We start from the raw sequence: 13,679 nt of genomic DNA, 5'->3' as shown, positions 1-13,679 counted from the left end.
CATGAAGAATGCATATGGAAAAGCGAAAAAAAAAAAACGTTTTTCTGACTTAAAAATATTTGTGAGCATATTTTTTATTTGTTTTCAAATTTGGATCATATAAAAATGATATTTGGATTAACAAAAAAAAAAACAACAAACAATAACATTTTTTTTTCATTTATTTACTTCAAACTAATACAATAACAGGGGGTCGATTATCTTGATAATGTTCAACAATAAAAGTTCATTCATAATACTACATTGTTCACAACCAACATTGCATTCCAATTGCATTTTATTAAGTCATAAAGAAATGTGAACACACGTTTGAATAATGGCTATTGCAACTGTACTATTATAAAGTAGAACAGAGATATTTGTGAGGCTAACGTCCAGTGACCCTATTCTCGGAAACTTAACTAAAGATGATTTTTATGTTCCGTAATCTGATAGGTCAATCACTAAAATCAATGGTAAATTTAGTTTTATTATCCAATCAGATTACTGTATATCTTAAAATCCTGATTTTGCTATTACTGATTAGCTTAGCTAACAAATACCTGCTTCTATCTGAGACTAAGGTACGATAGGTCAAACAGATGGCAAAGCTGTCGCTTTAAAGAAATTGCCAGATACGTAGCAAAGCACTAAATGAATTCTCGTTGAAGTAGTCTTAGAATGAGCTGTCACAAATCACTACATCATGATCGGGTGCTTGAACCTCCTAACTCATCTTTCATAAAATGTTTTTGCTGAGGCAATCTTATTGGCTCGTTATCTGAAAGAGTCACTTGATGTAAGCGATGATGAAATTTGTATCGAATAAATAATTTGTTGTCTTCACCAATACACGGATCGTAAAATCCAGGGAGATAACTCCTTGTTGAATTGTCTGTTAATATTAATTTTGATTCCTTTACTAACACTTGTACTGGTACCGTAACATCGATGTACAGTTCCGAACTTTCCGACGCTTCCAGATTTCCGTACAACGCCTGAATAATGATCAGACCATTTTTCTTTTCTTCTATTTCTATACAGCGTTCAAAGCTTTCTTTCATTAATTCAATTGCAGATTCAGCTTCCTTTTTTCTTTCAGACAATTTTTCGGCATTTTCAGACCTCTTACGTTCTATATCTCTCTCTTTTTGGCGCTTAAGATATGGCATGATAATCATTTTCCGAATTCCAAAATACGCAAGTGATGGCAGAATAGTTCCATAAAAAACAGCAGATGGATTTAATCCCTCAGACAAATTAACTCTAAAATTAAAAGTCTGATTGCCTCTCATTAATCGGAACTTTACCACAACTCCAACAGGCAGTCCAACAACCATTGTTGCTTTCAAAAAACTGAATTTAGTGATTTTTTTCTCAACACCATACTCTATAACGTAGCCATAAGTACCAATTCTAAACGCTCCACGAATCCTGCCCTCATCTTCAAGCAGTTTTCTTGTGTAACTTGCTGATAGGAAGGAATTCTTGATGCCAATGTGTACGGTAAATAATGCATGATTCTTTTCACTGCTGTAACTTATGGTGGTGGCTACTGATGATGGAGCTAGGGCATTCCAGGTTATACGCCCTTGAAGGTTTTTATCAAATTGGTAGGCTAATAGAGAAACAAGGGTTGGTTTAAATCCACCTCTTACTTGTTGCAATCCACCTGCAATTGTTAAAAAACAGGGGGGAGAAATCTGTCTGAAAAATTTGACACTTCCGCTCATTTGTCCACCAACTCCCATTTCCAGTTCCGCCCAGCTTTTATCTGATGTTAACCGTCGCCATGTTGTAACAAATATGCCATCACCAGTGCCATTGTGGGTGCTCAGCTCTCCACCTATTATGACAGTATCTTTTACAGTTAATGGACATTCGACTGATTGAGATACACTCATACCACTAATGTCAATAGATGTAGATGCACTGTAATAATCATATTCACTGTCATAACTGTCAAACAGGTCTGTAGCATTGACAGTAACAGATATATTGCCTTTAGGATTGGTTCGTTGTTCCAGTCGTCTCTCCTCCCTCTCTCTTTGTAGCCGTTCATATTCAGCAATGATTTCTGCTGGTGATTTGGTCCTTGAAATGACTTCCAGATCTTCAGTCCTCAAACCACTTTCCCCATACATGTCGTATATTGCTCTTTTGTGTTTGTCCTTCAAAACTTCATGAGCATGTTTGATTTTTGTGAACAGATTCTGTGCCAGCTTCTTTTTCCTGGGAGTATAATGTTTGTCAGGATGGTAGATTTTACTAAGCTGTCTGAAGGCATTAGTGATCTCATCTTCCTTGGCATCTCGACTGACATTAAGCAGGGAATAGTAATCTGTCGTAAGTAATCTTTCATCGTCCTCGTCGCCGGGCGCAGACATTTTGGCTTCCCTTAAATATAAACCTAAATTTTCAATCAGAAACGAAGCAATAGAACTATTTCATCATCTTAGATTATGACCAAATTTAGGTGCGTAGGTGTTGAATTTTTGTTGAATTTCTCTATGTAACTAACGTTTGTAATATCAACTATAAATATTGTAAATACATCAAAATTCTGACAATGATTTTTTTATTCCACGAGTTACTTAAGCGACCTTGTTGGTCTAAAATCTTTACTGCCACCATCAATGAAAAATGGAAAGACAACTCTACAACTGACAACACGACAAGAGTGTTACTTTGTTGAAATATTTACAGATGTTGATGTATTTTTAAGTTAATTGAGTTATAAGTGAACACCAATAATGAGTGGTTACAATTCAATCCCAGATCTTATAAGCAGTAGTGTAACTGTTGATCTGAACAAATCAGGTGATTAATCTGTTAATTAGCTTGAAGAGTGTCTGTGACCTCACATTCTAAGATTGTTAGACTTTGTCAATAAGAAAAGAAAAGTATAATTAATTAATTAAATACAACAGAATTCCTCCATAATCCAGTTAATTAAGTACTTATCCTTAAAAATAACTAACTTACACCATTCAGCCTTTTTCAGTATAGCCAAAATAAAAATGATTGTTTACTGTTCCATTTTCACCAGTGATAGTGTTTGCTACATTACTGTATAGTATTCCATAACTAAAATTAAGATATACATTTTATCTCTGTTTACAGGATCATTGTTACATGAAGGACATGAAACAGGCTATACTTCTGTAAGTAGACCTTATTAGATTGAACTTTCATGTTTTGGGCGTTTGGGAAATGAACTTAAGCCTTAGCCAATGAGTTAGCAGATCAGGTTTGCCATCCGTTTGAACAATCCGTTTGAACAATCTTACCTTATTGTCAGAAATGGGAATTTTTTAGCTAAGCTAATCAGTAATGGTGTTAACAGCTTGCCGTCAAAATTTGAGCCTTCAAATCCACCTGTGTCCAGAATTATCTACGTTTCTTGAGACTCTGCCATACATATATTGAAATAGAAAGTGAAAATCCTAGCTGAGGTTTTTTCGAAGAAATTATGCGATTTTCGTACTTTTCAAGTACTTCTGCAAACTATTTACATATATTCAAGACCCAAATCAACCCCCTGGTCATATGTCTCTTTAATCTACCTCGAAGGCAAAATAAAATTAGTTTATCGGTGGTTTTTTTAACAAAAGGATGACAATTTTTGATCAATAAAGAGTAACGCATTTGTATTTTTTCAGGGAACAATACATCCTTTTACACCACGTCCTTCCTTCATCCGTATGTTAAAAAGGGAGATAATTTCAGTCTTACAAATACCAGAAGCCAAGAAAATCTGTTTATTTTTAATATTTAATATTATTAGTACTGTTATATTGTTACTATGGTGTCATGCTACAAACAGTATGGGTATGTATCTTTAATTTTAAAGGGACAGATGCATTATTTGTTTTAACTAATCATACTTTAGTCTAATCAGTGTTCATAGCTCACTGTCGAAATTTGAACTTTCAAATCCATGTGTGTCCAGAATTATCTGCATTTGAATGTTGAAATGATGACTCATCAATTTAAGATACTCTGTACTCTGAAAAGACAATATAGTAATAGTGAGTAAAATTCCTAGTTTGAAGTATTTTTAAAGGAATTATTGGTTTTTCGTACATTTCTAGTACTTCTGAAGACTATTTACATATATTCATTTTGGAAACAGAACTGAAGTAAGTGATAATAATATATATTGTTTTCTATTGTAGCATTAACAGCATACACATATCTTACTATATTTGATATATTCAGGTATGTTTACGTTTTTATACACATATTATTACCTTGAGTTTCAAATATCGCTGAAATCTAAATTCATTTCTCTTAAGGGGTTGTAAAGAGGTTTTTTTGAAATTTTTATGTGTATCAAGGACACAGATAGCATCAATATGCACCATTTAAATTTTCAATCCGACATCTGTGGTTCCTGCAATTCCACTAAACCTAAGCGTTTTATTATGTCACTAATTGCAAAATCACAAAGCATAATCGCGATTAGTGACGTCATGAATTGCTAAGTTTGTATAGAATTGAAGGAACCACAAACGTTTAAAATTGAAATGATGCAAATTGATTCTATCCGTGTCCCCAATCCACATAAAAATTTTAGAAACCTTTTTACTATCCCTTTAACAGGGAAAAAATTACTTGGCTCTTAAAAGCAATTGTTCCCATCGATCACACAAGGCTTTGTAAAAGGCTTCATTTATATTTGTATAGAGAATATCTACCAGTATGACTTCTTTTTGCATCATTTCATCTTCAAGCACAATGTCATTGAATATTGGAAATTGAGACTCTATATGCATCCCTAAGCATTCTTATGTGTTATATTAAGATCTACCTTATCATTAATTTATTTATATTGTTACATTATGATTATATGCCACTGTTTGTATTTTCAGCATCCTTACGTGTTTAATAAGTTTATGGGTTCAGATACAAAGACCATCTCCTGCTTTCAGTTTTGGGTGAGTGAAACAAAATCTATTAAAAAAATATTTACTTTTGTCCATTAACTGTTCGAATGGTACAGTAAACTGAGGTCACATGTTCAACAGGCTATGCACATTTTTGGTAATTGGCAATTGCAAAAGATTAGACTAATGCTGCTATACTACCACAAATTCACTCATTGCACACTGCATAGCATTGTTCATTTAGCCGAAATTGGTGCAGAAATGTAGAATGTAGAATTTCCTTTTATATCACTACACTTTTAAGGAGAAGTAACTAATCAGCTCCATTTTAACTAACGAATTATTATGAATTTCTAGCTACTTTTCCATAGTTTGACTTCATTTAAAGGGATTGTAAAGAGTTTTTCTAAATTTTGTATACCTAGCAATTCCACTAAAACTAAGTGTTTTATGATGTCACCCTCGCAAAGGTCTTATATGATACAAGCAAATTTTGTGGGGGTGATGTCATAAAACACTTAGTGTTAATGGAATTGCTAAAGAGGAACATCTGATTGAAAATTGGAATGATGCAAATTGATGTACGTATAAAAAATTCAGAAAACTCCTTTTCATTATAATCCCTTTAATGACACTCTAAGTAACAAAACCAGATAAACAGATGTACATGTACTGATTTTATAGCCATTTTTAATTATTTTACAGCTATGAAAGGTTTGAAGTTTTAGCGGTGTTTGCTAGTACAATGTTGGCTCAACTTGGGTCATTTTTTATTTTTAAAGAAAGTGTCGAGGCTTTGTTACAACAACCAGAAATTCATACGTAAGTTCTTTAGAAATTTTAGAAATTAATTGCGCTCTGTTGAAAAACAACGTAAAACGAAAAATTTTGACAAAAAGACAAAGAGTGAAAATGTATGATTTTTCACCAATTACACAGCTTTGTTTTTTGTGACCCAGGACAATGTAAAATCAACATTTGGTAATCCATTTCTTCTTTGTTTACAGAGGAAGGTTGTTGGTAGGTACAGTATTTGCCTGTTTTGTACATTTACTAGTAACATTTGGTGTTAATAATAGAGCTATGAATCATACTGCTGCAGCCTCTAGCTCTAGTTGGTTACAAGAACATGTCTCTGATATGAGTGAAAGGTAAGAACTCAAGTGGACTCTTCCTAATATTACATGAATTGAATTAGGACTGGGCAATATACAGGTATCACGATAAATACCAGTATAGGATTTTATATTGTTACTGATATCGCCTGATTAAAAAATACAGAAATATCGCCATATCGTGATATATTTTAATTATCATGATATATTTTAATTATCATGATATATTGTTAAATTTTCGTGATCATAATTTTCTTTCAAAAATCAGTAAAAAACAAAAAGAAAAATATCACGATATATACCCATATTGTGATATATTAATGCTTAATATCGTGATATCAACTTGAACCAACATCACCGGCCCTAAATTGAAAACAAATTTGATATGAGAAATTGTGTCCCAAATTTTGGCAGAAAATCATCCTCTGAAAAAACAAATTTCATCGAGTTAATGTGTGTTCAAAATTATATTATTATCAATGCTAAGACATTTTAATGCTGGGGGCAAACAGGCTTTTTTTATCGCACGAATTTTCCATTACTACATGTGTCCTTTCGTGATCAGGCGTAAAAGTTCGCTGGCGATTTCAATCAAATTAATCAGGCGAAAAAATACGTGCGCTGCCCGAAGCATAAAACTATTGTACAATTTTTAGCCTGATATTCAAATTATCAGTAAAATTGATTTACCAATAAATGTGCTAAGACTGTAGGAGAGGTATTTTGGGTCAGATTGTAAGGGTTTATGTTTTTATTTTCAGTTTATGCAGTGTGGTACCAGGTTTAAGGAAGATGTTATTACCAAGAGTCAATCCGTTTCTATTAATAGCTCTGACTGGTGGTGTGTTACTATTTATAACCTATATTCTCATTGATACCAAGTGAGTAGAAATAGTCAATCGTAAATAAGTCTCGCTATGTCTGACAATACCCTCGTATGCATCATGAAAACAGATTTCAAATATTATATCATTTGATAATAGCTTAATTTTTGTTTCCATTGTTGACATCTGACTAGTCTCTGACACCCAGACTTATGTCTAGGATAGTCTTCAAGGGAGATAACTAACTACTGAAGAACTATATTTTGTAACTCGTATGTAACTTCTGCCTTCTGCCTTATTGTCAGACAATGGCAGCCGTTGATACGAATGTAGAAATAGTCAGTGGAATCAATGGGTCAATCCAAATCAAGCTATAAGGTGGATGTCTGAAAGCAAATTACTGCTTATGTGGCTGTGTATAATGCGCACTCTTTCCTTACCCTTACATAATGTAATCATTTCTCTCAGTGAACACAAATCTATAAGTTTTTGTTAGCACTGCAGTATTTTACTTAATTTCAGACCTCTGTCAAAACTGTTTTTTCAATATATTATGTATATTCTTGAATGGCGATGCCAACCATAGAATTTGTCTAATTCAGACTTTAATTTTTTGTAGACTATATTATTCAGCTGATACTTGGGCTGCAGTAGGTATAGCTATTATGATGTTTGGTACTATGGCACCAATGAGTATTTATACAGCTAAAATATTACTACAGGTAGGTACTGTATAGAACTGAGTGTCACCAGCCAACCATGTTCATCAAAATATATTCAACATGTATACCTTTGTTAATTTAAAGGTGCGGGCACACGAGCGATCTTGGTCGGAGATTCTTGTCTCTCCGACTCGAATCTTGTATGTGCCAGTGCTTCAACGACACATGCAGAGCGTGCACTTGAAAGGACATGATTTATAATATCAAACAAGTTTGATAATTGTCTCCGATAGTTTTATTGTCTGCAAGACAGACCGTCATCATCCAATCAGATTCATTTTTCTGTCAATTGCACACTCCACACGTGATTATCGATAAGGTGGAAAACGACCGACTGGTGATTTTTGTCCCCTTTTGTGCCCGTGCGAGTAGTTGAAACTCAAGACAAGACTCTAATCTCCGACCAAGACCGCTTGTGTGTCTGCAACTTCAGTCATGTCTTCACTTTATTTCAGACAACCCCATCACATATTCTTGGTCAACTTGATAAAGTTTTAAGGGAAGCTTCAACTTTAGATGGTGTTTTAGAATTCAGACAAGAGCACTTTTGGACTTTGTCTTTTGGTTCTTTGGTATGTTTCTAGAATCTTTGGTACTTTTCCTTCATGAATGGTTGATTGCCAATAAGCCTATTATATAGGCATTGAAGTTCATATCCTATGCAATCTTTGGATAATTCAAGAGCAAATGACGTTGAATTGGTAGCCTGTGCAGTGTGTCCCCTTTACAATCGACTATTGAGTCTCTATTGGCCACTCCAGTTAAGGTCTAACAACCTCCTTCTTATGAATAACTTTTGCCCTAACCTGATGACCTCTGTTTTAACCAATCGAATCAAACTAGGCTAATTCTGAACAGCTGTTACAACTAAGTTCGGTACACTATTCAGTTCCATTGGATTTGAAAAACTAGTCTTATGCCTATTGGATTGTACCTTTTGTTTGCGTCACATATTCCCAGCTGAACCCCTAATCTTATTTCTTTGACCTTTCTAATTTCTAGGCAGGGTCAGTGCAAGTTCGAGTGAGAAGAGACGCAGATGAACAGTTAGTCTTAGCTCATGTTTATAGTCGACTATCAAATCTAGTCTCCCTATTAACTATTCAAATCTTTAAAGATGATTGGACAAGATCAACCGGATATAGTATGATGTCATCACCTTCCTTCATGCCAGTGGCGTCACCTCATAGACCTCAATCACCACCTCTAAGCTCACTTCCTGTTTCTCAGTTTACTCCATATACCATACCAACTAATCAACCACCGCCATTATCATCTGGTACAGTTGACGTCGGGCGTATTTTATCACACCAAGCCCCCTCTAGTGGACGAATAAGTCTCAATCCTTCTAAGCAATATTCATAAAAGATTGGAAATAAGGAAAGATGTGTTAAACCAGTTTGCAGTTATGCTGAGCAGACGGGTTTGCTCGGATACAAAAACTGATTTACCCTTATAAACTCAATAAATTGTGGAATAATAAAGTACACATAAGAACTTTGAACTCTGAAAGCTGAAGGGAATAGATCTAGCTATATCTACCCTGCTATTATGAGATATGTGGTTGGTAGGGTAGCTGATGTTGTCATGGCTACATTCTATGAGAGAGAGTCTGAAGTACCATGCCAAGAAAACTACCTTAATATCAGCTTCTGTTTGAAGCAGATGATAACTTGTTATTTACCAACCAACAGATTGTAGTAGAAAGATCTGATTTACAGTGTAAATTGTAATAAGGATTTGTAGTATGACAAGATTCAGAGCTTGGGCTATGTGGCATAGGGGGTTTAATAAATCCTGTATAATATTTTGAGAATAATGTGGTATTGAAATTTAACCACAGAATCTGTCACATGCTTTGTTTTATATTGTAAGTTAAACTTATATTAAAAAAATGAATTGAAATGAATGGAGTTTTACGTCCTACTTTTCTGTACCATGTGGGCTAATGAACACGGGCGATGCCTTACAGGGTGCACTGAGGGAAATTTTGTCAGGACAGTGGCATTAGCCTGCTCTTTTTCGATTTCCAACTGTCTAGAGATCTTTAACGTGCACAATCTGTAGAGCACGGGGCCTCGGTTTATTGTCCCATCCGAACGATTAGACGTTTTTTTCATTAACATTTTATCTTCAAAGTTGCTATATTTATAACTTTATAACTGTGATATTTGGTAATATAGTTAGCGGTTAGTGGTTAGCGTTCACTGTCCTTTAAAAAGTTCTTAACTATTTCAGTGAAAAAAAATTGTTATATCATAACACAACTTATGAAAATCCCCACTTTTTATGGAATAAAAGGTATCGCCAAGTATCGATACAAGACATTCCTGTTGACGAGGTACAATGATCCCCACTTGAAATACAAAAAAAAATAGGAATTGGCTTTTTGAAAGTTTCCCCTTAATTTTAACATTTTTTAAAGAATTTTAGCAAAGCTGAAAAAAAATTAGGATTTTTTAGGAATTTAAGGTCAACTGGACATCCTACCTCAATAGCTTAATGGCATAGAGAGTGAGCAGAGCTTTGGGATTTCAACATGAATAAGAAAGAGTTCAATGCCAGCAAGGGACATGAATAAGGGGCTTATAGAAAATTGCCATGGTGCAAGCACAGTTCTTTATATAAAGATGGGTTTCCTTATTTTCATTTATGAAATTTTTTATTTATGAAAATGAAAATGCTAATACTTATATGAATAGAAAGTCGAGGTGTTCTAATGGCTTGGAAAAATACCAGTTTTTCTCACATGTTCATAATTAATTCATAATTAGAAGAGAATTTCAAGCAGAATTCCAATGAGTGACCGATCAAGAAAGGTCAATATTTCTTTTTTTGTTTATCCAGACTGTACATACATGAGCATTTATGATTGGTTAAAACTCTTAATTACACGCAATAAGAACATAATGATATGATTAAGAATACATGATAATTCATTAGAAACACCAATTAATCAAATAGTTTGCTTAATTTGACACTAAAAAAAATAAGGAAACCCATCTTTAAGTAAAAATCACAGCGAATAACATTAGTTCTTTATCAAAAAATTTTTTTAAATGGATTCAACAAACATAATTTTAAAAAATCATAAAACAAATAAACTATCAATATATATATATATATATATCTACAGTCATAATATCTATTTCCTTAAATATGGTTTGATATTAAAGCTTTCTATAATACATAATTTGAATGCACTTTCAAGAACAAGTGCCATATCTCATACTAAATATTTTTGATTCTTCTTCATTCTTGAGTGATAACAAACACACACACCAAGTTTTATCAAAACCCATCAAGAATTGTGCTTCAGAGAGTGTTAACGAGCAATGGATGGAAGGATGGACATGGACAATGCCAATACACTGGACCTTCAGGTTAGAGGGCAAGTGTCTACCGACTGTGCCATTGTGTTTCCCTAGCAAATTTGAGCTTTCATTTGAGATACTAGATCTGTAACAACATCAGGATGTATTTTAGTATTGTATTGTTGGTATTGATTATCTTTATCTGGATTTCTCCATGGTATATATTTCAACTTCCGCCATCTTGCTATGGATTCAAAATGGAGGTATGCACCAACCCATTTACTTTGAAATACGACGTATGGAAAGAGTTCTATCAAACCTGCATGCTTGGGCAGAAATAATGTGTTGGTTAAGCCAGCGCCATGCATTCCTACTAATATATCAGTATGCGCTATCAGCTGTAACTGCTTTCTCATTGGCAGCACATCCAGTTGCACACCTTCAACAGAATGACGTGGATTTGACTTCTGCACTGCCCTTAAAATTTCTTGTTCGTTTAAAATTTTCCGCTGGATCAAGCCAGATGGATTATTGGGATGTGCCACATAATCATGTCTCCAAATAAATAGAATATTTAATCGCTCACAACTCAATTTTAATTTGGGTCTTATCTCGTAGCGCGAGAGAAAAAATTCACTAAAATCTTCGACTAATGGAATTCTGGGAAGATGAAAGGCACTCATTGGACTGTTGTAACCAATGATGCCCCAAACTAACTTTTTCAATACTTTTTTAGGTCGGACATCTTCGATAGAATAAACTCGATTGAAAAGAACCAGCCATGTGTCATCCAATAATCCAGATGGATGATAATCCCACAACAGAATGTTTGTGTCATTGAAAGAAGCCCCTAGTTCTTTAATTAGAATAAAGACATTGTAAAAGTCAGTCATGGTATGGTAGAGATTTGCATATTCATACCTACGGACCATTATGGTCAAATGGTTTTCCACTGGTATTTTCGTCTGAACAACATCATTTGGAGTGCAAATTATGTTATCATACCACTTATTTAAATGATTTTCACGTTGAAATTTGACGTCTGGTAATGAATCGCATTTGATTGTAAACTTTGGATCTGGATTTGGATCAGTTCTGTCGCTGTTAAATGGCTCTAGTAGCACATTATTTAAAATAGCAAATTCACCATTGCATATTTTAATTTGTTTGGACCATTCTGTAACGCAGTTTTCGGTGGCCCAGTTTTTGGATAAAAACCTCTCTGTACGTGTCACTTCTCGGTTTGAGGCATTGATGATTTTGTTAATGGCGATAAAAGCAATAATTCCAAACGCATAAAAAAGCAATCTGTATTTAAGTACCGGTAGCCTCATAGTAATATCATGTAAAGGCCTTTACCATTCAAAAAGATGTCCAACAAAGATGTCCGATTGGAGTAGCTTCAGCTGAAAATGAAAAAAGATAGATTATAACTTACTCTTAAAGCTTATAGGCCTAATTGAATTCTTTTAATACAAATATCAAGCCCATTTTTTTACCAATAGTACCTTAGTTTCAGAAACAGGGGAACTATTAAGCTAAGCCAATCAGAAATAGTGTTTACATCTCACTGTCGAAATCCATATGTGTCCAGAATTATTTGTGAAAGTTAAAATGACAACTCGTCAATTTAAGATACTCTGTGATATAATAGAAAAGATATACCGGTATATAGAAATAGCGAGTAAAATTCCCAGTTTGAGATATTTTTAGTACATTTTAGTACTTTAGGAAGACTATTTCTACGTATATTCAAAACTAAAATCAACCCCCCAAAATGCCACACCTATTTCTTTAATTTAGATAAACAGTCAGTGATTGAGTTTTAACAAAAATATGTCAATATTACAGCTAGCAAATATACTCAGAAGGGATAACCAGGTTGACAGGGAGCTTCTTCAAATTGCAAGTAACATAACATTGGACACTACCAGTACCAGCAGAAGGCTGGTAGAACATCTAAGCTTGTTCTTATAATATAAGTATTAGCTAAAGTATCACTCTATGCTGTTGTGTTGTATAATATAAATGAGGTACCGTAAGAAGACACCTTTTAAGAGTGACAAAAATATTTCATTCTACAAGCTTGATAAATCATCATTTCACCTGTTGAATCCAAGTCAACGAGTAGGGTAGAGTAGATTCATCTTAATAAAGATATATAAATATAAAATTTAATCAAAATGTAAAACGTTTGATAGAGTTTGCAAATCATAGAGAATAGAGTCCTATATATTTACCTGATAAATTTATACCTGTTTCACTTTGCTTACCCTGTTAAAAAAACAAATGTTTAGGTTGTGTGATTATGATAAGCTATTTCGTTACTATTTCTGTATGTAGAGCTTATGAAGTTTCTTCTTCGATTGAAAAAGTCACAAGAACACTTGCATTTTACTCGAAAATCATCTTTCACCCGTTGCTATCATAGATATTAGTTGCCATGTTGTTCACGCTTCCGCCTTTTCGTTTCCGCAAATTTTAGAAATTGTACGACTCCCCATTTTCTCGTAAAGTATCGTACAAAATGTGAAATACAATTTGGCGGGGAACTTGCTTGAAAGTTGACAGTCAGCAAAAATGGTAAACAAAGCATAAATAATATCCAAAATAAAATACACAAGATTATGAAATACACTTTAAATAGCTACACCTGACCATTTCCTTTTCTTCACATCAGTACAAACGATGGGTAGACTTAGAATGATCCAAATCAAGCTGTAGGCCCTACCACTTTCTGTTATTATGATAAATTACTTTTTGGTGTCTTTGATATGCCAACTCAAACCATCTAAATCAAAGTAAATTGTTACATTGTTGGATAAGATTTCTAATT

The 13,679-nt window shown here is 33.9% G+C and overlaps 3 protein-coding genes across 3 annotated transcripts; 1 reads left to right on the top strand and 2 right to left on the bottom strand.

The window, feature by feature from the left end:
- Positions 1 to 144: 144 nt before the first annotated feature.
- Positions 145 to 2,369, bottom strand: LOTGIDRAFT_217203 (hypothetical protein; the record flags this gene model as incomplete). Its single annotated transcript, XM_009059110.1, has 1 exon — positions 145 to 2,369. One exon carries the CDS (start codon positions 2,364 to 2,366, stop codon positions 684 to 686), a length of 1,683 nt encoding a protein of 560 aa, XP_009057358.1. The 3' UTR covers positions 145 to 683.
- Positions 2,370 to 3,638: 1,269 nt separating this feature from the next.
- Positions 3,639 to 8,660, top strand: LOTGIDRAFT_82870 (hypothetical protein; the record flags this gene model as incomplete). The annotated part of the gene is made up of 9 exons (XM_009058984.1): positions 3,639 to 3,810; positions 4,158 to 4,200; positions 4,854 to 4,919; positions 5,574 to 5,690; positions 5,876 to 6,019; positions 6,745 to 6,864; positions 7,427 to 7,529; positions 7,985 to 8,101; positions 8,532 to 8,660. Coding segments are annotated over 9 exons (1,011 nt in total), but the record flags the coding sequence as incomplete, so codon positions are not given.
- A 1,897-nt stretch (positions 8,661 to 10,557) lies between these two features.
- Positions 10,558 to 13,295, bottom strand: LOTGIDRAFT_233310 (hypothetical protein). The gene is made up of 3 exons (XM_009059109.1): positions 13,235 to 13,295; positions 13,084 to 13,117; positions 10,558 to 12,249 (listed from the first exon to the last, which is right to left on the bottom strand). The coding sequence occupies exon 3, from the start codon at positions 12,175 to 12,177 to the stop codon at positions 10,954 to 10,956; it is 1,224 nt and encodes a 407-aa protein (XP_009057357.1). The 5' UTR covers positions 12,178 to 12,249; positions 13,084 to 13,117; positions 13,235 to 13,295; the 3' UTR covers positions 10,558 to 10,953.
- Positions 13,296 to 13,679: the final 384 nt, after the last annotated feature.

The sequence above is a fragment of the Lottia gigantea genome, assembly GCF_000327385.1.
Source record: "Lottia gigantea unplaced genomic scaffold LOTGIsca_37, whole genome shotgun sequence".
NCBI lineage: Eukaryota > Metazoa > Mollusca > Gastropoda > Lottiidae > Lottia > Lottia gigantea.
This window is presented reverse-complemented; position numbering and strand designations above follow the sequence as displayed.